Source organism: Tachyglossus aculeatus, chromosome 21 (assembly GCF_015852505.1).
Source record: "Tachyglossus aculeatus isolate mTacAcu1 chromosome 21, mTacAcu1.pri, whole genome shotgun sequence".
In the NCBI taxonomy this organism is placed as follows: domain Eukaryota; kingdom Metazoa; phylum Chordata; class Mammalia; order Monotremata; family Tachyglossidae; genus Tachyglossus; species Tachyglossus aculeatus.
In genome coordinates, this window is record NC_052086.1 from 71,664,969 (window position 1) to 71,690,896 (window position 25,928).

The window sequence follows — 25,928 nt, forward strand, 5'->3', positions numbered from 1 at the left end:
AAAACCCCTCTAAATATTAGTTTCAGCATTATACTAAATCTGACATCCCTGGAGACAACACGCTTTCTCAGTTTTTTAAGGCTCCGAGCAGCGATCTCATGTGCAAAAAAACCAACAGATAAATGCTACTGTTTTGCTAAATACTAAAAACTAGCACGCGAGAGGAAGAGGAGCTACTCGCTCCCTTCGCTACCACGGTTCTCAGCCCCCCAGATACGAATCAGTTCAGGAACACACCTAAAGATGAAGGACTTGTCCACTTTGAATGCTGCATTAGCCTCAACATATATGCCATGCGTGCACACTCAGACTTGCACACTGAGTGCCATCACACAACACACAATCGCATACTTGGCGAATGAGGAAACAAAATAAGAGCGCAAGGCTGACTGGAGCAGTCAAGGCTGGGGGGACGGTCACCAACGATAGATTCCCCCCACTGCTCCCAGGAAAAAGGAAGATGGAGATCTGATCAATCCCAGATTTCTCCTTGCCCACATTCATATGCCTGCAGAGGGGCAATCAATCAATCAATCATATTTATTGAGCGCTTACTGTGTGCACAGCACCGTACTAAGCGCTTGGGAAGTACAAGTTGGCAACATATAGAGACAGTCCCTACCCAACAGTGGGCTCACAGTCTAAAAGGGGGAGACAGAGAACAAAACCAAACATACTAACAAAATAAAATAAATAGAATAGATAAGTACAAATAAAATAAATAAATAGAGTAATAAATATGTACAAACATATATACATATATACAGGTAGGGGCAGCTTTCTCAACCCAGTCATTGGCATCCTCTTCTCCCCTCCCCACAGCTGGACCCCGTGAGCTTCATGGACAGGCCATTTGCCAAGGTACCAAGCACTTGCTTGCACAACCACAACTCCTCCTTCCCCCAAGCAAATCGAAGCTTTAGTCTCAGGGCCTGGAACAGACTGCCGGGGTCATTTCTTCTTCAGGATGGGGTGGGAACAGGTTCTTTTGGCCTCTTTGTCCCTCCAGGCTAGCCATCAGAAGCCAGGGCTCAGGAGAAGGGCTGATGGCGGCCTCCGCGGGAGTCACACAAGAGGGACGAACTACAGCTGCCTAAAGGAGAACACCGATGTGTTCTAGGCAGGACGGTGTCAACACAAGCAGGTTTAAAAAATCAATCTTAATATCTGCCAATACTACTGCAGCACTCTGAGAAGCAGACAGTGAGGCATCTTTCTTCTGCCACTCCGGATTTCTCCATTTTGTGAGAATTAGCTCCTTGCCTTTACACCTAGGCTGTTGCTTTCTTTTGTTGTCTTTCAGGATTACCATTTGGCTACAAAGAAACTGCAAAGAGCAGGACTCATCTGCTTCTTAGTCTCCGGGACCATTCTAACACGGTCCTTTAATTTGCTGAATGAAGAGAGATAACATTCCCTTCGGTACAAATAAGGCCTCTGGGGTTAAAAAACTGAAGCACTTGTTCCAGAATCATTCTTCTCTTGGTTGGGTCGCACATCCAACCACGCAGACCAATATACTATGTATCCACCCTTCCCCAAGCCTGACCCATAATCATCATCATCAATCGTATTTATTGAGCGCTTACTGTGTGCAGAGCACTGTACTAACCCATAATTCAAGCACGGAGGGAGGGAAAGGGGAACAGCCAGAAGCAGCATGGCCTCGTGGAGAGAGCATGGAGCTGGGAATCAGAGGACTTGGGTTCTAATCCTGACTCTGCCAAACTGCTGGCTGTGCAAACGTGGGCAAGTCACTTCACGTCTCTGTGCCTCAGCTTAACTGTAAAATGGGGACGACGGCTCTCCCTCTTACTTAGACTGTGAGCCCACTTTTCTGTGCCTCAGTTTCCTCCACTGCAAAATGGGGATACTGGTTCTCCCTCCTTAGGCCGTGAGCCCCACGAGGGACAGAGACTTGTGTCCGACCTCATTGGCGTGGCTCAGTGGAAAGAGCCCGGGCTTTGGAGTCAGAGGTCATGGGTTCAAATCCCGGCTCCGCCACTTGTCAGCTGTGTGACTTTGGGCAAGTCACTTCACTTCTCTGGGCCTCAGTTCCCTCATCGGTAAAATGGGGATTAAGACTGTGAGCCCCACTGTGGGGCAACCTGATCACCTTGTAAACTCCCCAGCACTTAGAGAAGCAGCGTGGCTCAGTGGAAAGAGCCCGGGCTTTGGAGTCAGAGGTCATGGGTTCAAATTCCAGCTCTGCCAACTGTCAGCTGTGTGACTTTGGGCAAGTCACTTCATTTCTCTGGGCCTCAGTGACCTCATCTGTAAAATGGGGATGAAGACTGTGAGCCCCACAAGGGACAACCTGACCACCTTGTAACCTCCCCAGTGCTTAGAACAGTGCTTGGCACATAGTAAGCACTTAATAAATACCATTATTATTATTATTATTTGCACAAAGTAAGCGCTTAATAAACGCCATCATTATTATTATTATTACTTAACTTCTCTGGGCCTCAGTTACCTCATCTGTAAAATGGGGATTAAGACTGTGAGCCCCATGTGGGACAACCTGATCGCCTTGTAAACTCCCCAGCGCTTAGAACAGTGCTTTGCACATAGTAAGCGTTTAATAAATGCCATTATTATTATTAACCTGTACCTACTCCAGGACTTAAAACTGTGTTTGACACATAGTAAGCCCTTAACAGATATCATTAAAAAAAAGAAAAAAAAAGAACAAAGAGTGTGTGTCCTGGGCGGTGCCTCTGGAGCCATATCACCAGTAAAGACTTTTGAGCGGAATCCTGAAAATGGCTGGTTAATGAAGGCGGCCGAGCCCACAGAAGCTACGGAGGCAGATACCCTGGCAACGGCCCGCTGATCTACGACTCTTTGGCTCAGCGTCGGCACTGCGCCGCGGTCACTTTGGTAGTAAACGAATTTCGGCCATTAAATCTGTGTGCATTTTGCAGCGTGCTACTTGCCTGAAGCACCCACTGCCTCCGTGGTACTGGGCCAACCACCCAGGGGCAATTTTTTCCACGGAGGTTCTCGGTCCCAAAGCCTGAGGCCCATCCACTGTTAACCAGGGGAGACGGTCGATATGCCGATGGAAAGGGGATGTAAATCTCGCCGCTGCTCCAGCGGGTCCCTTCTAACTACGGAAATTTACCATCGACATCTTCCTCAAGTAGTTCCCTGCTCCCATTCAGTGCGGTAAAAAGCAAGATTTAAGGCGTGTTGGGGATTTGGGCAAGGCCAGGCCTTTCCCTAACGTCTTAGGCTGTGAATGAAGTGCACCGGTCTGCTAATAATCGAGCAAGACACATAACACATCTATCGCAACGTCAGATGTCAAGAAAAGCTGGAAAGACTCCAGGGTGGGTCGCTGGTGCGTATCAATATTGCCCTTTTCGATAATCTGATGAACAGATACTGGACGCTGAATGGCAGCAGTTGTTTGGAGGAATGAGATAACCGACTGGTCAAACTGATATACGTGGGGGGGGGGGGGGGGGGGGAATTAAATATAATAAATTTGAATGGAAAATTTATAGGGGAGGTGACTGTTTCCAAATTTCAGGCAAGTTGACATCATTTCAGTTTTTAGTTCCTGGGTGCCAATTCCTTGACAACTATTGCTTTGGGCATCTTGGCTCAAGTGTAAGTAGTACTGTGATCATGAAAAATAATTCTAACCCTGCACTACATACGATAAATAGGACTTGTAAAAAAAGGAGACTACCCTGGGTTTAAATCTCTTTACTTTCTATCACACAAGAGCAAATTATTCTAGGGAAAAAAAAATCAGATTAACTTCACTGTTAAATAAGTTCCTTGACCACTTAACAAATGGCTCACTTCATTTAGCGGCCACGATTGAGGCAATCATGATAATTACAGTGAAACTGGGGAGAGAGGGGAAAATGAGGAATACGGGGTTGGATCTTAACGCCATGAAGCACAAGACGGGGTGAGGCCTGCAGACCCTCCAAAAGCAACTGAGTCTCACATCAGAAGCTCCATGGTGGCCAAGTAAAGCCCAACAGGTGGAGTGAGGTTGACCACAAAAAAAGGGGTTACATAAAACTTACGCAGTCAGTTCTGTCATAATGTGGGGCTGGGGAAGGAACAGAAAAGCTGAAGAAAAATCAAAGCCATTACCTTAAACAGCAAACAAACTCTGGGTTTGGTAGCGCTTGGAATCCAGAACCACTCTAAAGCCAATATGAAATCGGTAGAAGCTGAGCTCAATTTTTAAAATAGATGTGAAATCTCAATGCACCTGTATACCGACTTGCCGGAGACAGAATTGCTATAAAATCGATTACCTGGCTGTTTAATATTTACTGAGTACTCTTGAATTCTAATATCTTCAAGCAGCGACAGTGCCTAGGACTGATCTGCCTCAGGTTTAAATCACAGATAACGGTTAATGATAGAACTCCAAGACATTGACAAATACACACCCAGTTGTCATAACAACAATTGTGGTATTCGTTAAGCGCTCACTATGTGTCAGGCCCTGTACTAAGCACTAGGGTACATACAAGATGATGGGGTTGGACACAGTCCCTGTCCCACACAGGGCTCACAGTCTTCACCCTCATTTTACAGATGAGGTAACTGAGGCACAGGGAGGTGACTTGCCCAAGGTCACACAGCAGACAAGTGGTAGAGCAAGGATTAGTCCTCTGACTCGCAGGCCTGTGCTCTTTCCACTAGACAACACTACTTCCATTAAAACACAGAAGTTGTGCTCTTACAAAATCCAGTTTATTAAGATTCATGGGAAGTTTGGGGTCCAACACTTCTTACCTGTATATATGTATATATGTTTGTACATATTTATTACTCTATTTATTTATTTTACTTGTACATATTTATTCTGTTTATTTTATTTTGTTAGTATGTTTGGTTTTGTTCTCTGTCTCCCCCTTTTAGACTGTGAGTCCACTGTTGGGTAGGGACCATCTCTATATGTTGCCAACTTGTACTTCCCAAGTGCTTAGTACAGTGCTCTGCACACAGTAAGCGCTCAATAAATACGACTGATTGATTGATTAAAAAAGAGGAATATTTGCTAATGATTTTGTTTTCTTAGGGAAGGGTGGACATGGGAGGGGGTAAATCAAATGAGAAAGGAGGAAGAAAAAAAAAACTAGTAGGTCAAAAAAATTAAACTATTTCCAGGAGGTAACATCTTCTGAAGGAAAAAGTAATCTTGGCAAAACTAAAAATAAAACAGAACGCAAAACCCCCAACAGTACATTATTTCAAGCAAAATCACTAGTGCTGGCTAACGAGTCTTTCAGTAGTTTGTAAAGGCATCAAAATTCCTGATGAGGAAGATTCTTTGACGCCCCAAAAGTGTCAGCCAAGTTGGCGAGCAAGGCCTTTGGAGAGAAAGCGTCACCCAAGCAAACAAGATTACTTAGTCGAATCAGAATATTGCACATTTGCTCATGTTCCCTATCTCCGGGTTCCTCGGGAGATCCCCTTTCAGAATTCTTTGGAGAGCTTTACTAGTTTAAGGGACGGCGGCCAACAACTTTGGCCACTGTTGCTCTATTTACAATTCGGTTCACTGGAACGGCCCAAGGACGCCGTTTTTCTGCTTTCCCCCGAGCTTCCCCTGTCCCAGTTTTAGGAAATATTTCCCAGCTCCGCTGGCTTCCTTCAGAGACCCTCCTCCCCTTATCTCCAGGAAGAAGTCCGTTGGAGCTAGAGTGGGGCTACCGGGCCGCTCCTGTTGTAGGGCATGATGCGAGTTGACAGTTCGTGGAAGTGATGTGAGGCTACTGACTCTACCCTCCGAAGAACACAGATGTTGTCATTACTAGGGCAGTAATGGTCCAACCAGCTCAGCACTATTTCCAATACAGTAAGAGCTCAATAAATACGATTGATTGATTGATTGGTGACAGACTGACTGATGTGACTGATAATCGGTTTCCTTGACCCCCATCCTAGAAGTCAGGGATGTTCTGCCCGATCAGTCGGTGGTACTTACTGAGTGCTTACTATGTGCAGAGTACCGTACTAGGTGCTTGGGAGAGTCCGAAACATATTAATGTTCGCTACTGTAACCTATAGATCCACTACCTACCTGGAGGCCTTCCCAGACTGAGCCCCCTCCTTCCCCTCCCCATAGCACCTGTATATATGTATATATATTTGTACGTATTTATTACTCTATTTATTTTACTTGTACATATTTATTCTGTTTATTTTATTTGGTTAATATGTTTTGTTTTGTTGTCTATCTCCCCTTTCTAGACCATGAGCCCGCTGTTGGGTGGGGACCTTCTCTAGATGTTGCCAACCTGTACTTCCCAAGTGCTTAGTACAGTGCTCTGCACACAGTAAGTGCTCAATAAATACGATTATATATATATATATATATATATATATACACATATATAAATACACATATAAATATATATACACCAGAACAACTGCAGATGGAGGTGGGGCATTCTGGGAGAGATGCGTCCATGGCGTCGCTATGGGTCGGAGATGACCCGACAGCATAAGACAAGACAGCGTAACCTACCATGGGCCTCTCATCTAGGCAAAACCCTCCAGAACCAACTCCATTTTCTGCCTGCACAATTTCCTGTGGTATTAAATCTCACATTTATCACCTGCTGTGCGAATAAATCATCCCTTCTGTTTGCTTTGAACCTTCCCTCTTCAACGGTTGCCTCCCAGTGGGTTCTGTGAAGCAGCGTGGCTTAGTGGAAAGAACCCGGGCTCAGGAGTCAGAGGTCGTGGGTTCTAATCCCACTCCACCACTTGTCAGCTGTGTGAACTTTGGGCCAGTCACTTCCCTTCTCTGGGCCTCAGTTCCCTCCTCTGTAAAATGGGGATGAAGACTGTGAGCCCCACATGGGACAACCTGATTACCCTGTGCCTACCCCAGTGCTTAGAACAGTGCTTGGCACATAGTAAGCGCTTAACAAATACCATATACCATTTATCTCTCTATATATATCGATATTTATCCATATCTACCTATAGCTATATATATCCATATATCTGGTAGCTGTAGCTTTCATGCTTGCCCCGACCACCCCCTTCATGGTTCTGAAGACCTCCATTTTTACCAAATTCAGATTGCTGGGCTCCTTCGGCAAATATACGCGCCTATGTGTTGGAGTTACAAGGTCTGAAGCAAAGGGAGGAAACTTTCTTCAAGGTCACTTGCACGAAAAAACAACACGAGCCCCACACCACCAGGCCCCGTGATGGACCAGACAGGATGCTATTTTCCCCATCACCTCCTCCTCTAGGACCCTGCTAGATGCTTCACCCAATTTTGAAAACGTTTATGACTGAGAGCTGCAAATTGGAATAGCCCCGAAAAAGATCCGTGAAAGCCAATGGAAATGAATAAGCTACCTGAGAGCACAAGTGAGCTAGTTTCTACGTCACAAACTTCCAGGGGGTTAACAGGGGGCCAAACACATTGTGATACATGCGAGCACTCACTCACCCAGCTACTTCCACTGAGGCTGGGCTTCACTCCTGGTTCAGCAGTTTTGCAGAGAAAGACTGTGTGTGCTTAGTAGGTCGCCGGGCACCCTGCCCCTCCCTTAAATTCCCAAGACTACTCCAAATGCCTCATCGCATTCACCGCTGGGCCCCTTAAAGCAGCAGGGAAGGGAGGACAGTCATCAGCGGGTACCCAAGCTCAGCGGAGGGATGGATTTGGGAGGGCGCCGAATGCAATAACGGTTTTGAGGATGGACCTTACCAAGTGGTCTCTCTCGCCCTTGCTCTGCAGGAGTTTTCAATGTCCTAGACGAGGCAATAAGCGTTATCGACAACTACCGCATCCAAGTCACAGCGAGCCCACTAGAGCAAAGCTCAGTCCGCTAAGGCCCTGGCCCCAGCTAAGGCTTGGTCCGTGGCCCACGGGGCCGGCCCAAGTCTGAGTGAAACTGGAAGGGGGTCCGACCCTCGTATAGAGGGGAGTAACCGTCTTCTCCACTTTGGGCAAACCAGGCTAAAAGGGAAGGAGTGGGGGGATGGAAGGTTGGAAGACCTGGCCGTGCGAGATGTGGATTATTATCTGAGTCCTTCTGCAAGAGCTCTGGACCCTAAAATCTGTTTGCCCATCTGAAATCGTAACAGCACCCCCCCCCCCCCCCCCCACAACCACACACAAGAGTCTTGGAAATTTCTAGTGTCAGGTTCCATTGATCTCTTTTTCCCCCATTCAATGCTAAGGATCGATTTTAGGACCCAACTGGCTATTTCAAACATTGCAATCAATCAATGTCCCCCCCCCCCCCCCCCCAATCCCCCAATTGTGGTTTTGAATATGCTTTCTAACAAAGGGATCGGACAGGTGGTTGGGAAAAACTCTCAAACTCCTCCTAGGAATAATCCTAACTCTTTCCACTTGGGTCGATGAATGCCACACGTGACTCGAGCAGCGAATTCCTGCGGGTCAGATCTTCCTGACGGCTAACAACCAGCTAGCCGGTTTGCGTACCCAAACCCGAAGGCCTCTGCTAGCTGACAGGAAATGCCTGACCCCTGGGCATCGCCATAAATAAAGTCAGGGCAGAAAGGATGCATTAAGGCAGGAAGGAAGAGAGGGTTTTGGATGCCACGGGCCTCTGTGCTTAGACCGTTGCTCAAAATGGAAATCCGGATTTCCAGAGGGAGAACTGGGAACGCTATCCGCAGAAGAGGCAGAGCAGTGCACAATTTCAGCAATGAATGAAAACTTCCCGTCCCTTTGAATTTCTTGACATATTTAAAACCGACCACATTTTCAGCCCCAGTATCAGGCAACGAGACAAAAGAAATGGAAAAACCAGACAAACCAGGCTAAAGGATTGTAACGGCAATGGATAATAATAATAAAAAAAACCCAACCACCCCAAAACAAAAACAAACCACCTCAGGCGGTAAAGGGAAAACTTCAATGGCCTCTTCTTAATTACATAACACCCTAAAAATAAAATGGGCATAATGTTATGGATAGTGCGAGTCAGAGTCATTTGAAATATTTCACAGCGCCGAACATTTCCAAAGGTGCAGAGAGGAGGAAGGCAAGCTTCAAGGGAGATCGTGATTAAGAAAACATAATTCCTCCCCAGCCTCCTAAATATGCACCAAACTTTCAGATGCTTTTGCTTTGGACCCTTCCCATTTCTGCAGAGACATTCCCTGGGCTTCTGCTTAATATTCTGTGATTGTCAAAGTGTAGGATTAGTCTGAGTCATGTCCCCAATATTTCCATTTTTTAAAAATAGACCACGAAGTAAAAGACCCTATGAGTTAATGCTAAGGACCCACTACGTATTACAGGAATTCTGCTTGCACATCAAGGACCACAAGATATTTTTAGGTTTCAGGCATCCTTTTATCAACCTGTCCAAACTTCAGACTCTCCCCCTCCTCATTATGTGCCAACATATACCTCCTTTCAGACAGTCTTGATGAGATCACCTGAAAAGAGGCAGGAGGAGGAACGACGCTGTTGTCAGGAAAGACCCTAGGGTTTCCCGAGCTGCCAATTTTCAGTTTGTGCAGGATGTCAACGACAGCAAATGACTCCAACCATGAAATCTCAGTTTAGCTGATGACATAAGAGCGTTTCTGACTCACCAGAGTCACCGCGCACAAGTCATTTGATCTTTAAAAGCCCGGGTTAACCCACCTGCAAAACTGAGGAGAAGCGGCACAGACCTCATTTCCTATCAGATTTTCCTCCAGAGCCGAAAATCACCAAACAGGCGAAACTACCATACCCTGCATTTCGAATTAGGCCGGCGCAGGCTGGGTTGAAGTAGAAACATACCAGAGGGCACTTTTTTCAAGGCTGAGACGGCAGATAGCAGTGACTCTGGTCAGCACACTTCACGGACTCAGTAAACCGAAATATCTTCATCACCTCACTGAGCTTTTTTTTTTTTAATCTCTCGGGAAGGAATCATCATCTTTCTACTCATCTCCTGGGCTCCCTTGGAAAATTCCGGTTCCGCAAAAATCCATCCTAAACGATTACAATTTTCAGGCGCTGGCCTCTCCGGGCCTACAGCACTAATCTCCCGGAGGGGTGAGGACAAGAAGTTGTGAAATATTCAATCGAAGCGAGTTTCAGTGAAAACCGCAGCTGTCACCCTGGTCGATTTCAGGAAACTTTTGGACCGGACGAAAGGGCTAAGTTTTTGGACGGACTCGTTCCAAGACACCCTATTTTGCATTCCTCAAAGTTAGGGTTCAACTGGGGCCGGGATTCCCTCCTGAGAGAATACGGGGACCGTTCCCTGGAGCAGCACTTCACCCCAAGCCATTTGGAATATCTCTCTCATTCTCTTTTGTGTCCCTATCAAAGCTACAGAGAAACCTTCAGTCTAGTTTCACTACAATACCCATTTAAAGCATTTCGCAGTCTGTCAAGTAAACAAAAGCGGAAACAAGCTATTAAAATACAAACTCCTCACGGAAGGTCTCGATTGCAATAGTCACCCTTCTGGGCGAGAAACAGGACGGGGCAAAAGCCCAAAGGCCTTTCTTTCTGCACCGGACAGTCATTAGCTTTACAGCCATGGAGCCTTCCAAATGCAGCAGGAGCCTAAATTGGTGATCTGTTTGGTGACCTCAACCAGTGGAAAACAAGCACGATGGTGGCGGAGCTTCAGCTGAGTGTTTAGTGCCCATGACAGAACAAAGTCACGCTCCACAGTACGTCACCCAAACCGTGGCAATGTCTGCCTTCCATTCCCTTTTGAATAATTATCTAAAAAATGGCACTGTAGTCAGTACACCTCCTAGATTAAGTATTTGTTACAGCTTTCCTCATCCTTCTCAAGGACCAAAAGCTCCCCCGTTATCACTACTTTAGAGAATGCCGGCGTCCAAAAGACTGCCCTTCCCCGTCAAGCCATAGCATAAAGAAGAACCCTGGGTCTCAGGGGTGACTCCGCAAAGGATACAATGTAACGCTACTACTCAGACCCTAGAGGACAGAGAGGCAGTGTGGTCCAGTGGAAAGAGTATGGGCCTGGGCGCAGGCCCAGCTTCTACCGCGAGTTCTGTCACTGCGTTTGCTGGGTACTTCCCAAGCGCTTAGTACAGTGCTCTGCACACAGTAAGCGCTCAATAAATACGGTTGAATGAACGACTTTGGGTAAATTACCTACTCCCTCCGTTCCTCCACTTCCTAATCTGCTAAATGGGACTAAGATACCTAACTCTCCCCACCTCTCAGATGGTGAGACCGGTGGGCAGCGTGGCCTACTGGATCCAACACCAGCCTGGGAGCCGGAGGACTTGGGTTCTAATCCTGGTTTTGTCACTTGCCTGCTGTGGCGCCTCGGGCAAGTCACTGTTAACTTGCCTGTGCCTCAGTTCCCTAAGCTCCAAAAAGGGGATTCAACATGTTATCCCTACTTGGACTGTGAGCCCCTTGTAGGACAGGGACTGTGTCCACTGGTATCTACCCCAGCGCTTGACTCTGTAAGTACTTAAAACACACACACACACACACACACACACAGAGAGAGAGAGAGAGAGAGAGAGAGAGAGTAGTTTATTGTCTTTGGCACACGGGAAGTGCTTACCTAAATGCCATTATTTAGCCAAGAATTTAATACAATTTCCTAAACATAGTGAGGCCACCAAACCCAGCATCGGCTGGGAAACAAACAGGGTCCTCAACCTTTAGGCCTGGTCCGAATGAAACCACGCTAATACCTGAATCCCCCTTCCAGAGTTCCAAGTACTCTAAAATCCCAAATGAATGTAAATTTAGAGTCGGTCGGGTTGATTATCCCGGTCGTCTTCAACCCTATGAACCCCCAAACCAGACGGGGCCACAGCAGTTGATTCTTCCCAGATAAACAGCAGGAAAACATGGGACTTACAAAGCACTGGACTTCAAGTTACTATTTAACTCAATCCAGCTGAAGATTGCAGCCTGCCCAGTGATTTTAAAATACAATAGCCGGAAAATAGAAAACAAACTACACGGGACGCTAATGGCTCTAGAGGCAAGGAAAGGCAGAAAGTGTATAAAGACCACAGTGCCCCTTCACTGCACTGGCAGTTAAAGGACACATCAATAGCCTCCACTGTTCCCGGAAAAGTCAAGTTTGCAGAAGTTTTCTACTCAAGGTTAACTTCCAAGTTTCTACAGCGGAAAACATCACTGCGGCCCCCCCAAAGCAGGTCAATCTGCAGCCCGTGAAAGGAGCAGGTGGCACTGGTGTGGACACACGACTCAAGATCCGTTGACACGCCATTTGGTTTCTAGCCAGCTGTGCTAAAATATCAAACTTCCAACCTCCCCCTTTCATTCGAATCTGGAGACGCTCTCTAGGCTAGGAGGCCAAACTGCTTGGCTACCTGGAGGTGTACCGTAACTTAAAAAAGGGACTATTTAAGTCATTTCCCCTTTCACCTGTGCCCTCGAGTTTTTTAAAAGAGGTCTCCACCAGAAGCCAAGGGCCGGGAAACCCAATTCGGAACATCGAACTCGACCTTAAACGGGATAAAACTGACTTTAACCCTGCGCGCTGAATTTCCTGCGAAGGTGAGCTCCGTGTTGCTCAGTAGCGGCTCCCACCCCCGAAGTCCACGCTGGTTGGTTCAGCGGCAGGACCGATGGCATTTCTGCGGCATAATGAAAAAAGGGACAAATCACAAAACTAGCCCCCCGGACTCCAGGGAAACCACATTCTCAAGAAAGACAGACAGCACCACAGAGAAAACCGAAGACTTTTAAAGGATTCGAGCTGTGAGTTCCAGATTTTTCCACCAAGGTCTCCTTCGGCATCGGATTAAGTTTTGGGGCCCGCACGTAAAATCCACCTTCCCTCCAGTCACCAGAGTTTACCCTCTCATAACAGCACACAAGAGAAGCAGCGTGGCTCAGTGGAAAGAGCCCGGGCTTTGGAGTCAGAGGTCACGGGTTCAAATCCCGGCTCCGCCAATTGTCAGCTGCGTGACTTCGGGCGAGTCACTTCACTGTGCCTCAGTTACCTCATCTGTAAAATGGGGATAAAGACTGTGAGCCCTACGTGGGACAACCTGATCACTCTGTAACCTCCCCAGCACTTAGATCAGTGCTTTGCACACAGTAAGCGCTTAATAAATGCCATCATCATTATTATCACACCTTTAGTCCGACTCCCCAGAACAAGTAGCCCCTCAGACCTTTTCCCATTCTCTCTCTAATCCACAATTTAACCCTCTCAGGGGCATTTTCTGAAGACAGCTGGACAAGACCAGGTTATCGGGCAGAACCTGCCAGGATTCCGGGGATCTTGTTTAAGGAAACACTGGCCGAGGGAACCTATTTTCTCCCCTACACAAACTAGGGAATGGCATTTCCCCAGAGCAGTCGGAGAGCTGAAATGAATGAGAAAAGCATCTCGGTAGAAGAGAACAGGCAGGAAGATGACATTTTTTTTTTTAAAGTACTGTAGAGGAGCAGCGTGGCCTAATGGAGAGAGCTCAGGCCTGGTAATCGGAGAACCTGGGTCCCAAACCCAGCTCTGCCTCTTACTGCGGGGTGACCACGGGTAAGGGACTTAACTGCCCCGTGCCTCAGTCTCCTCATCTGTAAAATGGAGACTGAATCCCTGTTCTCCCCCCTATCTGAGACCGTGAGCCCCCCGAGGTCCGACCCGATTATCTTGCATCTTCGGTGCTCAGCGCACACAGTGCTTAACCAACACCACTGCTTGCTTTTTTATGGTATTTGTTAAACACTTATTATGTGCCAGGCACCGTTCTAAGCGCTGGAGAAGATACAAATTAATCAGGTTGGACACAGTCTCTGCCCCACATGGGGCTCAGTGTGGCTCAGTGGAAAGAGCCTGGGCTTTGGAGTCAGAGGTCACGGGTTCAAGTCCCAGCTCTGTCGCTTGTCGGCTGTGTGACTTTGGGCAAGTCACTTAACTTCTCCGGGCCTCAGTTACCTCATCTGTAAAATGGGGATTAAAACTGTGAGCCCCACATGGGACAACCTGATTACCTTGTAACCTCCCCAGCGCTTAGAACGGTGCTTTGCACATAGTAAGCGCTTAATAAGTGCCATTATTATTATTATTCATCCCCATTTTTTTTTTTACATAGGAGGCAACTGAGGCCCCAGGTCATACAACAGACGAGTGGCAGGCCAGAATTGGAGCCAATGTCCTTCTGACTCCAGGGCCCGTGCTCTATCCACTAAGCCACGCTGCTTCTCAGAGTTTTAATTATTATCAGTCACCTAATCAATACGTGGAAGTTGCGGAGCGCTTACTGCGTGCCCGGCGCTATTCCAAGCACTTGGGAGAGCACCTTACAGGGTCGGTAGACACGGTCCCTGACCACGACGAGCTTACGGTCTAGAGGGGGAGGCAGCCATTAAATGAAATTAATCAGCTACTCTTTGAAAACCCCAGTTTCCACAAGAGCAAGACAGAAGATGATTTTGTTTTGTTTTGTTTCCAAGTTGCTCAGCAGATGCTGACAGAGCAGCGGATTGAGGGGCCCCGCCCGGCCTGACGCTCTGGGTGACTACTCTCCCGATGGCAGAGATAACCAATGAATGGAGTTCTAAGTCTAGCTTATGAATGGAAAAGCAAAGCTTGTGCCCCTGGAAAAGGGCAGGGTGAGACCACGAAAGAAACTGTAACGAAAAATCCAGTGCTGGGGGGGAAGAAATGGTTAAACAGGGAAGAAGGAATTTGCAGGTGATACAAAAGTATGGGCCATTATGAGAATTTCCATTCTCAAAGTCTAGAAAAAGAGGCCAATTAGGGAGTCGAAAGACAGTCTAAAAAGTGGAATACAATCTTAAAAGCTTAAGGGACGCCCACGCAACCCGAGTTAAAGTATACGGGCACGAAAACGGCCACATACAGGCCGTGTGCCGCTCTGACTGTGCGCGTGCGCTTTTCCAAACACATTTCCTGCCAGACTCGTCCTTTTGTGGCTTGAGGCTTATCAGAAGCAACTTTAATACAGATCACTCTAAGTGTCGATGTAGTCTCCAGCAGCCTTTAAAATATACTTAACCTAGAGGGAGAAACACACACACACACACACACACACGCGCGCACATATACACAACAGCCTGTCAATAGTTCACAGAAGGCAGACTGTACCTGGGAAAAAGGAGTGAACCGGACTTTGGCCATCCCTAATCAATCGGAGGCATTTATCGAGAGCTTACTGTGTGCACAACCCTGTTCTAAGCATCTAGGAGCGTACAAGTTCTGCTGTGTTGCACTCTCCCCCAAGCACTTAATACCGTGCTCTGCACCCAGTCAGTGCTCCATAAATACTGGATTGACTGATAGAAACGTAACGGATTTGGTAGCCTCGCTCCCTGCCCGCACGGAGCTTTAAGTCTAGGGGGACTCTATATCGATACCCCCAATACCCACACTCTGGATACCGAAAACCCACTCGGGAAACATTTTGGTTTTTTTTTACATCGACAGCTTTCCAAAAGAACCACCATTAAGTGAGCCCTATTGTGTCGATTCTTAGATCCGTATCTGGAAGGTACGTGACCACGGAGGTCATACTAAATCTGGGGAGATTTAAAAACGATGCCTTTTTATTCGCTGTTGAATACGCTAAAGGTGTCAAACTGAGGTCTGAAAAGAAGTGTTTAGAGCACCTATTATGGCCTTATAAACATACGGGGGTGGCGTGGAACAAGAAGGCTAGAATATCCAAATTTGTAAGACAGAACCTGTGGAAGTTGTCTCTCGCTCTCTTTTTTTAATGATGGCATTTCAAGTGTCAGAGATACGGGCAAGGGACCTTTCCAAAAACGGTCTTCCCGAGCGGAAGGCCCACGGCCGAACTAGAAAAGGGGCGGACAAATCCATCCGCTTCCAATAGGACGGTAGAGCGATCCCTATGATATAAAAATAATAAGGTTGGTGTTTGTCATAACCTTGGATCTCCCCCAGCGCTCAGAACAGTGCTCGGCACATAGTAAGCGCTTAACAGCTAGAGGAGCAGCGTGGCTCACTGGAAAGAGCCCGGGCTTTGGAGTCAGAGGTCGTGGGTTCAAATCCAGGCGCTGCCAACTGTCAGCTGTGTGACTCTGGGCCAGTCACTTTGCTTCTCCGGGTCTCAGTTCCTTCATCTGTAAAATGGGGGTGAAGACCGTGAGCCCCCCAGGGGACAACCCGGTCACCTTGGAACCTCCCCGGCGCTGAGAACAGTGCTTGGCACATAGTAAGCGCTTCACAAACGCCATCGCTGTTATTATTAAGTACCGACGTTATCATTACTATTCTTCTGGGATTACCGTGTGCCAAAGAAACACTGTTGTAAGCGCCGGGGTCCCTCCCCGTTGGGGTTGGCTAATGGTAGCCGGCGGGGCATCGGAGGCGGCCACTCCCTCGGGCCAGTTTGGGTAGCCCAAGTGCGCGGCGCCCCTCGGCATGGTCCGGGCACCGCCGGGGCCCACGGCCTTGCCAGCCGATTGGGGAATTAATGAGAAAGGCGGCGGGTGGATGCCCCCCATCCAACTGCCCCCGAATGGCCGGCCCAATGGCCTGTATATATGTACATACTTATTTATTACTCTATTTCGCTTGTACACATTTATTCTATTTATTTTATCTGGTCTGTATGTTTTGTTTTGTTGTCTGTCTCCCCCTTCTAGACTGTGAGCCCGCTGTTGGGTAGGGACAGTCTCTGTATGTTGCCAACTTGTACCTGCCAGGCGTTTAGTACAGTGCTCTGCACACAGTAAGCGCTCATTAAATACGATTGATTGATTGAATGAATGAATGAATGACTGAATGACCCACGTGCGGCCCAACCGCCCGCCCAACCGCGGCCTCCTCCTCCTCCTCTTCCTCCTCCAGACAGGCCTCGGGCCTGCTTCTTCTCCTCCTCCGGGCCTCCCTCCCCTCCTCTCTCCCATTACATTCCTCTCCGGCCTTCCCCCCTCCGGGAATCCGGTCTCCTCCCCCTTCCCAGCCTCGGGGACCCGGCTATCCCCCCATTCCCAGCCCCGGGTACCCGTCTGTCCCCCAATTCCCAGGCCCGGGAACCCGGCTCTCCCCCGACTCCCAGCCCCGGGAATCGGTCTGGCCCCCACTCCCAGCCTCGAGAATCCGGTTCTTCCACCCCTTCCCGGCCCCGGGAGTCCGGCCTTTTCCCGTTTCCAGCCCCGGGAATCCGGCCTTCCTTCCCCCCATTTCCAGCCTCGAGAATCCGGCTGTCCCCCCTCCAATTCCCAGCCCCGGGAACCCGGCTCTCCACCTTTCCAGGCCCCAGGAATCCGGCCTTGCCCCCCGTTCCCAGCCCCGGGAATCCGGCTGTCCCCCCATTCTCAGCCCGGTGAATCCGGACTTCCCATCTTTCCAGCCTCGAGAATCCGGCCTTGTCCCGTTCTCAACCCCGGGAATCCGGCCTTTCCCCCACTTCCCAGCTCCGGGAATCCGGCAAACCCCCTATTCTAAACCCCGGGAATCCGGCGATCCCCCTAGTCTCAGCCCCGGGAATCCGGTTGTACCCGTATTCTCAGCCCGGGGAATCCAGCCTTGCCCCCATTCTCAGCTCGGGGAATCCGGCCTTCCCACCCTCGAGAACCCGGCCTTGTCCCTTTCTCGGCCCCGGGAATCCGGCTATCTCCCTATTCCTAGCCCCGGGAATCCGGCTGTCCCCCCTATTCTCAGCTCGGGGAATCCGGCTGTCCCCCCTATTCTCAGCTCGGGGAATCCGGCCTTGCCCCCCTTCCCAGCCCCGGGAATCCGGCTGTCCCCCCATTCTCAGGCCGGGGAATCCGGCTGTCCCCGTATTCTCAGGCCGGGGAATCCGGCCTTGCCATCTTTCCAGCCTGGAGAATCCGGCCTTCTCGTCTTTCCAGCCTGGACAGTCCGGCCTTGTCCCGATCTCAGCCCTGGGAATCCGGCCGTCCCCCTATTCTCAGCCCGGAGAATCCGGCCTTCTCGTCTTTCCAGCCTGGAGAATCCAGCCTTGCCCCCATTCTCAGCCCCGGGAATCCGACCGTCCCCCTATTCTCAGCCCGGAGAATCCGGCCTTCTCGTCTTTCCAACCTGGAGAATCCGGCCTTGCCCCTATTCTCAGCCCCGGCAATCCTTCTGTCCCCCCTATTCTCAGCCCCGGCAATCCTTCTGTCCCCCCTATTCTCAGCCCCGGGAGCCCGGCCTTCCCCCCACTTCCCAGCCCCGGGAATCCGACCGTCCCCCTACTCTCAGCCCCGAGGAATCCGACCGTCCCCCTATTCTCAGCCCGGAGAGTCCGGCCTTCTCGTCTTTCCAGCCTGGAGAATCCGGCCTTGTCCCGATCTCAGCCCCGGGAATCCGGCCTTGTCCCGATCTCAGCCCCGGGAATCCGGCCTTGTCCCGTTCTCAGCCCCGGGAATCCGGCCATCTCCCACTTCCCAGCCCCGGGAATCCGACCGTCCCCCTATTCTCAGCCCCGGGAATCCGGCCGTCCCCCCTATTCTGCGCTCGGGGAATCCGGCCGTCCCCCCTATTCTGCGCTCGGGGAATCCGGCCTTGTCCGGTTCTCAGCCCCGGGAGTCCGGCTATCCCCCCCCATTCTCAGCCCCGGGAATCCGACTGTTCCCCTATTCTCACCCCCGGGAACCCGACTGTCCCCCTATTCTGCGCTCGGGGAATCCGGCCTTGCCCCCCCCTTCCCAGCCCCGGGAATCCGGCTCTCTCTCTCCCTATTCCCAGCCCCGGGAATCCGACCGTCTCCCCCTTCCCAGCCCCGGGAATCCGACCGCCTCCCCCTTCCCAGCCCCGGGAATCCGGCTCTCTCTCTCCCTATTCCCAGCCCCGGGAATCCGACCGCCTCCCCATTCCCAGCCCCGGGAATCCGGCTATCTATCTCCCTCCCTCCCTGTTCCCAGCCCCGGGCACCCGGCCTTGCCACGTTCCCAGGCTGGAGCCTCCGGCCTTGCCCACGTTCCCGGCGCCGGGCCTCGGGCCGGGCCTATTACCGTCGGGGCCTGCCGGTGGCGTTGCCCCCGGTGTCGGTGCTCCCTGGTGCCGGGTGTGGTGGTGGGGGGGGTGGTGGGGAGGGTGGGGGTGGCGGTGGGGGGGCTGCGGGTGGGGGCCCTCGGGCGTCGCCGCGGCGTCGCGGAGGCAGGCGGGCACGAACTCCTTGGCGTGGACGTTGGGCACGAAGGGCTTGGCGTTGACGTTGAGCTGGCGGGCGAAGGCGGCGCCCAGCGCCTGGGCCTCGGGCCCGTCCGTGTCGGCCTGCTCCCAACAGTCGGGCGCAGAGTCGCTGCTGCTCCCGCTGCCGCCGCCGCTCCCCCCGCCGCTCCCCCCGTTGTTGCCCCCGGCCGGCTCCATGGGCCCCGGACGACGGACAGGTCCGGCTCGGCTCGGCTCGGCCCCCGCTCCTCGTGCGGCCCCGCTCGCGCACGCGCGCCCGCCGCCTCCCGCCGCCCAGCGCCGATTGAGCCCCGCCGCTCCCCGTCCCCGCCGCTTCCGCCTAGTTCCGCGCCGGGCCCCGCCTACGGGCCGCCGCCGCCGCCGCCGCCGCCGCCGGGCGCCGGACTACAACTCCCAGCGGCCCCCCGCGCCCGCCCCGCGGCCCGACGGGAGATGGAGTTCCCGCCCCCCCCTCCGAGGACTCGCCTTCCCAGCCTGCACCGCGCCGGGCGGCCGGGCCTTCGGGCCTCACGGCTCTGGCCCGCTCCGTTCCCCCTTCATTCCTTCATTCAATCGTATTTATTCATTCATTCGTTAGTTCATTCATTCATTCGTTAGTTCGTTCGTTCAATCGTATTTATTCATTCATTCGTTAGTTCGTTCATTCATTCGTTCATTCATTCAACCGTATTTATTCATTCGTCCGTTCATTCATTCAGTCGTATTTATTCATTCGTTCGTTCATTCATTCATTCAACCGTACTTATTCGTTCATTCGTTCATTCATTCATTCAATCGTACTTATTCATTCGTTCGTTCGTTCATTCGTCCATTCAGTCGTACTTATTCGTCCGTTCATTCATTCGTTCAATCGTACTTATTCGTTCGTTCATTCATTCATTCAATCGTATTAATTCATTTGTTCGTTCATTCGCTCATTCAGTCAATCGCATTTATTCATTCATTCGTTCGTTCTTTCATTCATTCAATCGTACTTATTCATTCGTTCGTTCGTTCTTTCGCTCGTTCATTCGTTCATTCGTTCGTTCATTCGTTCATTCATTCAATCGTATTTATTTATTCATTCGTTCGTTGGTTCATTGATTCAGTCAATCTCATTCGTTTATTCATTCATTCATTCACTCGTTCATTCGTTCATTCATTCAGTCGTATTTATTTATTCATTCATTCGTTCGTTCATTGATTCAGTCAGTCTCATTCGTTTATTCATTCATTCATTCACTCGTTCATTCATTCATTCGTTCGTTCATTCAATCGCATTTATTCATTCATTCATTCGTTCATTCATTCAATCATATTCATTCATTCATTCGTTCGTTCATTCAGTCAATCGCATTCATTCATTCATTCTTTCACTCATTCATTCAATCATATTCGTTCGTTCATTCAATCGCATTTATTCATTCATTCATTCGTTCATTCATTCATTCATTCATTCGTTCGTTCATTCAGTCAATCGCATTCATTCATTCATTCTTTCACTCATTCATTCAATCATATTTATTCATTCAGTCAATCGCATTTATTCATTCATTCATTCATTAGTTCATTCATTCAATCGTATTTATTCATTCACCCGTTTGTTCGTTCATTCATTCATTCAATGGTATTCATTCATGCAATCGTATTCATTCATGCATTCGCTCATTCCTTCAATCGTATTCATTCATTCGTTCATTCATTTAATCGTATTCATTCATTTGTTCATTCATTCATTGAATCATATTTATTAATTCATTCGCTCGTTCATTCGTTCATTCGTTCAATCGTATTTATTTATTCATTCATATTTATTGAGCACCTACTCTGTGCAGAGCACTGTACTAAGCACTTAGGGAGGACTTCAGAAGGAGAAGTTGGCAACATAGAGAGACGGTCCCTACCCAACAGCGGGCTCTTCATTCGGACAAAATAACACAAATTATGACGGCGTTTAGTAATGAGAAGCGGCTGGATAAATGTTTGTACATATTTATTGCCCTATTTATTTTATTTGTCCATATTTATTCTATTTATTTTATTTTGTGAATATGTTTTGTTGTCTGTCTCCCCCTTCTAGACTGTGAGCCCGCTGTTGGGTAGGGACCGTCTCTATATGTTGCCAACTTGTCCTTCCCAAGCGCTTAGGCCAGTGCTCTGCACACAGGAAGCGCTCAATAAATGCGATTGAATGAATGAACAAATGGATTACTCTATTTATTAATTTTACTCGTACATATGTATTCTATTTATTTTATTTTGTTAATATGTTTTGTTGTCTGTCTCCCCCTTCTAGACTGTAAGCCCGCTGTTGGGTAGGGACCGTCTCTATATGTTGCCAATTTGTACTGCCCAAGTGCTTAGTACAGTGCTCTGCACACAGGAAGCGCTCAATAAATACGATTGAATGAATGAATGAATTACTCTATTTATTTTACTTGTACATATCTATTCTATTTATCTTATTTTGTTGATAGGTTTTGCTTTGTTGTCTGTCTCCCCCTTCTAGACCGTGAGCCCGCTGTTGGGTAGGGACCGTCTCTAGATGTTGCCAACTTGTACTTCCCAAGCGCTTAGTCCAGTGCTCTGCACACAGTAAGTGCTCAATAAATACGACTGAATGAATGAATGAATGAATTACTCTATTTTACTTGTACATAGTTATTCTATTTATTTTATTTTGTTAATATGTTTTGTTTTGTGGTCTCTCTCCCCCTTCTAGCCTGTGAGCCCGCTGTTGGGTAGGGACCGTCTCTATATGTTGCCAACTTGTCCTTCCCAAGCGCTTAGTCCAGTGCTCTGCACACAGTAAGTGCTCAATAAATACGATTCAATGAATGAATGAATAAGTAAATACGATTGAATGAATGAATGAATACAAGTTGGCAATGTAGAGAGACGGTCCCTACCCAACAGCGGGGCTCACAGTCTTAATCCCCATTTACCAGATGAGGTAACTGAGGGTCAGAGAAGTGAAGTGACTTGCCCAAGGTCACCCAGCAGACATGTGGCAGAGTCGGGATTCGAACCCATGACCTCTGACTCCAAAGCCCGGGCTCTTTCCACTGAGCCATGCCGTGAGCCCCCCCGTGGGACAGCCTGATCACCTTGTATCCCCACCAGTGCTTATTATATTATTATTATGAATAATCCCCATCCCCTTGTATGCCCCCAGCGCTTAGAGCAGTGCTCTGCACATAGTAAGTGCTCAATAAATGCCATCATTATTATTATTATTGTTATTATTAAGTCACTTCACTGGGCCTCACTGACCTCATCTGGAAAATGGGGATGAAGCCTGGGAGCCCCACGTGAGACCACCCGACTCATTCATTCATTCAATCGTGTTTATTGAGCGCTTACTGGGTGCAAAGCACTGGACTAAGCGCTTGGAAAGTCCAAGTCGGCAACATGTAGAGACGGTCCCTACCCCAAAACGGGCTCACAGGCTAGAAGGGGGAGACAGACAACAACACAAAACACGTAGAAAGGTGTCCAAATCGGCAGAACAAATAGAATTAAAGCTAGATGCACGTCATTAACAAATAGAATAGTAAATATGTACGAGTTAGAGTAATGAATCTGTACAAACGTATATCCAGGTGCTGTGGGGAGGGGAAGGAAGAGAGGAAAAAGGAGGCTCAGTCTGGGAAGGCCTCCTGGAGGAGGTGAGCTCTCAGTAGAGCTTTGAAGGGAGGAAGAGAGGAGCTTGGTGGACGTGGGCCGGGGGTCGACGACGGGCCGGGCGAGAACGAGGCCCGGGGAGGAGGTGAGCGGCGGCAGAGGAGCGGAGGGTGCGGGCTGGGCTGGAGGAGGGGGCCGTGATGAGTCGGATGATGAGTCTCAGCGCTTAGCACAGTGCTCTGCACACGGTAAGCTTAGGACAGTACGGAGAAGCAGCGTGGCTCACTGGAAAGAGAACGGGCTTTGGAGTCAGAGGTCAGGGGTTCAAATCCCGGCTCCTCCCACGGTCAGCTGTGTGACTTTGGGCAAGTCACTTCACTTCTCTGGGCCTCAGTTCCCTCATCTGGAAAATGGGGATGAAGACTGTGAGCCCCCCGTGGGACAACCTGGTCACCTTGTAACCTCCCCAGCACTTAGAACAGTGCTTTGCACATAACAAGCGCTTAATAAATGCCATCATTATTATTATTATTACAGCGCTCTGCACACAGTAAGCGCTCAATAAATACGATTGATTGATTGATTGATGAGTCGGTGAGCCACATCCACTTGGAACGACGTCCCCGGGGGGAAAAATACGACGCAGTCGCCTTGGAGCGGTGGTGCCCAAGCCCTTTCGACCAACGTGGCGATTATGTCGGCTCCGCCCACTGTTGGGTAGGGACTGTCTTTATGTGTTGCCAATTTGTACTTCCCAAGCGCCTAGTACAGTGCTGTGCACATAGTAAGCGCTCAATAAATACGATTGATGATGATGATCTCCCCCCGCAGAGCCGGTGATTTCGCCCCCAGGTCCGCCCCACTGGGCCACGCTGATGATTGGGCAGGAGGGAGCCCAGGACGATCAAAAGTAGCAGCCCCCTAAAACGTGCGGCGGCGCTCCTCAAGTGCACTAGGCCCAGGTGATCAATAATAATACTAATTCCCTCGATTCCCTCGTCATCTGGAAAATGGGGATGAAGACTGCGAGCCCCCCGTGGGACAACCTGATCACCTTGTAACCTCCCCAGCGCTTAGAACAGTGTGGGACAGCCCGATCACCTTGTAACCTCTACATATCTATGTAGATATCTATCTATCTATCTATCTCTCTATGTACATATCTATTCTATTTATTTTATTTTGTTAGTATGTTTGGTTTTGTTCTCTGTCTCCCCCTTTTAGACTGTGAGCCCACTGTTGGGTAGGGACTGTCTCTATATGGTGCCAATTTGTACTTCCCAAGCGCTTAGTACAGTGCTCTGCACACAGTAAGCGCTCAATAAATACAATTGATGATGATGATGATGATTATACTATGGGACAACCTGATCACCTTGTAACCTCCCCGACGCTTAGAACAGTGCTTTGCACATAGCAAGCGCTTAATAAATGCTACCATTATTATTATAATAGGGGACAACGTGATCACCTTGTAACCTCCCCAGCGCTTAGAACAGTGCTTTGCACATAGAAGCGCTTAATAAATGCTGCCATTATTATTATACTATGGGACAACCCGATCACCTTGTAACCTCCCCAGCGCTTAGAACGGTGCTCTGCACATAGTAAGCGCTTAATAAATGCTACCATTATTATTATAATATGGGACAACCTGATCACCTTGTAACCTCCCCAGCGCTTAGAACAGTGCTTTGCACATAGTAAGCGCTTAATAAATGCTACCATTATTATTATACTATGGGACAACCCGATCACCTTGTAACCTCCCCAGCGCTTAGAACAGTGCTTTGCACATAGTAAGCGCTTAATAAATGCTACCATTATTATTATACTATGGGACAACCCGATCACCTTGTAACCTCCCCAGCGCTTAGAACAGTGCTTTGCACATAGTAAGCGCTTAATAAATGCTACCATTATTATTATTATTATAATGATGATGATAGTTTTGTCAAGCACTTACAATGTGCCGAGCACTGTTCTACGGCTGGGGTAGATACCAGGTAATCAGGTTGTCCCACGTGGGGCGCTCAGTTAATCCCCATTGGACAGATGAGGGCACTGAGACACAGATTGATTGATTGATTGATTGATTGATTAAAAATATGGAACAACTTTACCATTGTCGCCTTCCGCACGGTAAACTCGAGTCTCCTTTCTCGACTCTCTCCCGTGCTGCTGCTGCCCAGCGCGGGTTCTGACTTGGTGCAGATTGCCTTCCATTCATTCATTCATTCAATCGTATTTATTGAGCGCTTCCTGTGTGCAGAGCACTGGACTAAGCGCTTGGGAAGTCCAAGTTGGCAACGTATGGAGACGGTCCCTACCCAACAGCGGGCTCACAGTCTTGAAGACTTCCACTCGCTAGTCACTGGGCAAGCTAGGAATGGAATGGGTAGGCCTCTGCTTGACTCTCCCTCCCGTAGCCGAAACCGGTAGAGGACTGGAAGCTCTCCAGGAGCGACCCTGAGAGGGGGTTCATCTCTTAGTGAAGCATTTTTTTGGTCAGGAGGTTGTTCTGTGGGCGGGTAATGTGTCAACCAGCTCTGTTGTGCTGTACTCTCCCGAATGCTTAGTACATGGCGCGTCATAATAATAATAATAATAATAATGATGATGGCATTTGTTAAGCGCTTACTGTGTGCCGAGCACTGTTCTAAGCGCTTGGGGGGAATACAAAGGGATTGGGTGGTCCCATGTGGGGCTCACGGTCTTAACCCCCATTTCACAGGTGAGGTAACTGAGGCCCAGAGAAGCGAAGTGACCTGCCCAAAGTCACACAGCTGACGGGTGGCGAAGCCGGGATCAGAACCCACGACTTCTGACTCGAAAGCCCGGGCTCTTTCCACGGAGCCGCGCTGCTTCTCACAGAAGCTTCACATAGAAAGCACTCAATAAATGCCATTGACTGACTGGCCACATTTTCGATCTTAACAGCTGTTAACATTTTAAACTTTTTTTTTTTTTTTGCCGTTAAAGAAAACCCCCTCTGATAAAACGCAGCAACGACGGGCTTAAAGGCCAAACCGTTATCCACCTTTTCTATCTATAGGAAGACTTTATTAATTTGCCAAAATGTTCACTATCCAGACTTACTGAAATGATCACTGTTTACTCGTCAGATGAACTACCCTCGTGTCCAGACGCTGGGATTCAGAACAAACATCCTTTGTAGGCCGCATTAACGTTGTTTTAGGAGCATCCCTTCTGACTCAAGCCAAATTAGAG

At 49.0% G+C, this 25,928-nt stretch overlaps 1 protein-coding gene across 3 annotated transcripts in view; it reads right to left on the reverse strand.

The window, feature by feature from the left end:
* Positions 1–19,271, reverse strand: part of GSPT1 (G1 to S phase transition 1) — a 36,559-nt gene extending 17,288 nt beyond the window's left edge. For 2 of the 3 annotated variants that reach the window (XM_038762311.1, XM_038762310.1), the window contains exons 1-3: positions 19,003–19,271; positions 18,763–18,784; positions 7,595–7,604 (exon numbers count right to left, since the gene is read on the reverse strand). In XM_038762311.1, coding sequence (XP_038618239.1) covers positions 7,595–7,604; positions 18,763–18,784; positions 19,003–19,271 — 301 coding nt within the window. Of the gene's footprint in view, positions 1–7,594; positions 7,605–18,762; positions 18,785–18,913; positions 18,957–19,002 lie in introns of all 3 variants that reach the window. The other variant, XM_038762312.1, reaches the window with a different exon arrangement.
* Between the last annotated feature and the right edge of the window lie 6,657 nt (positions 19,272–25,928).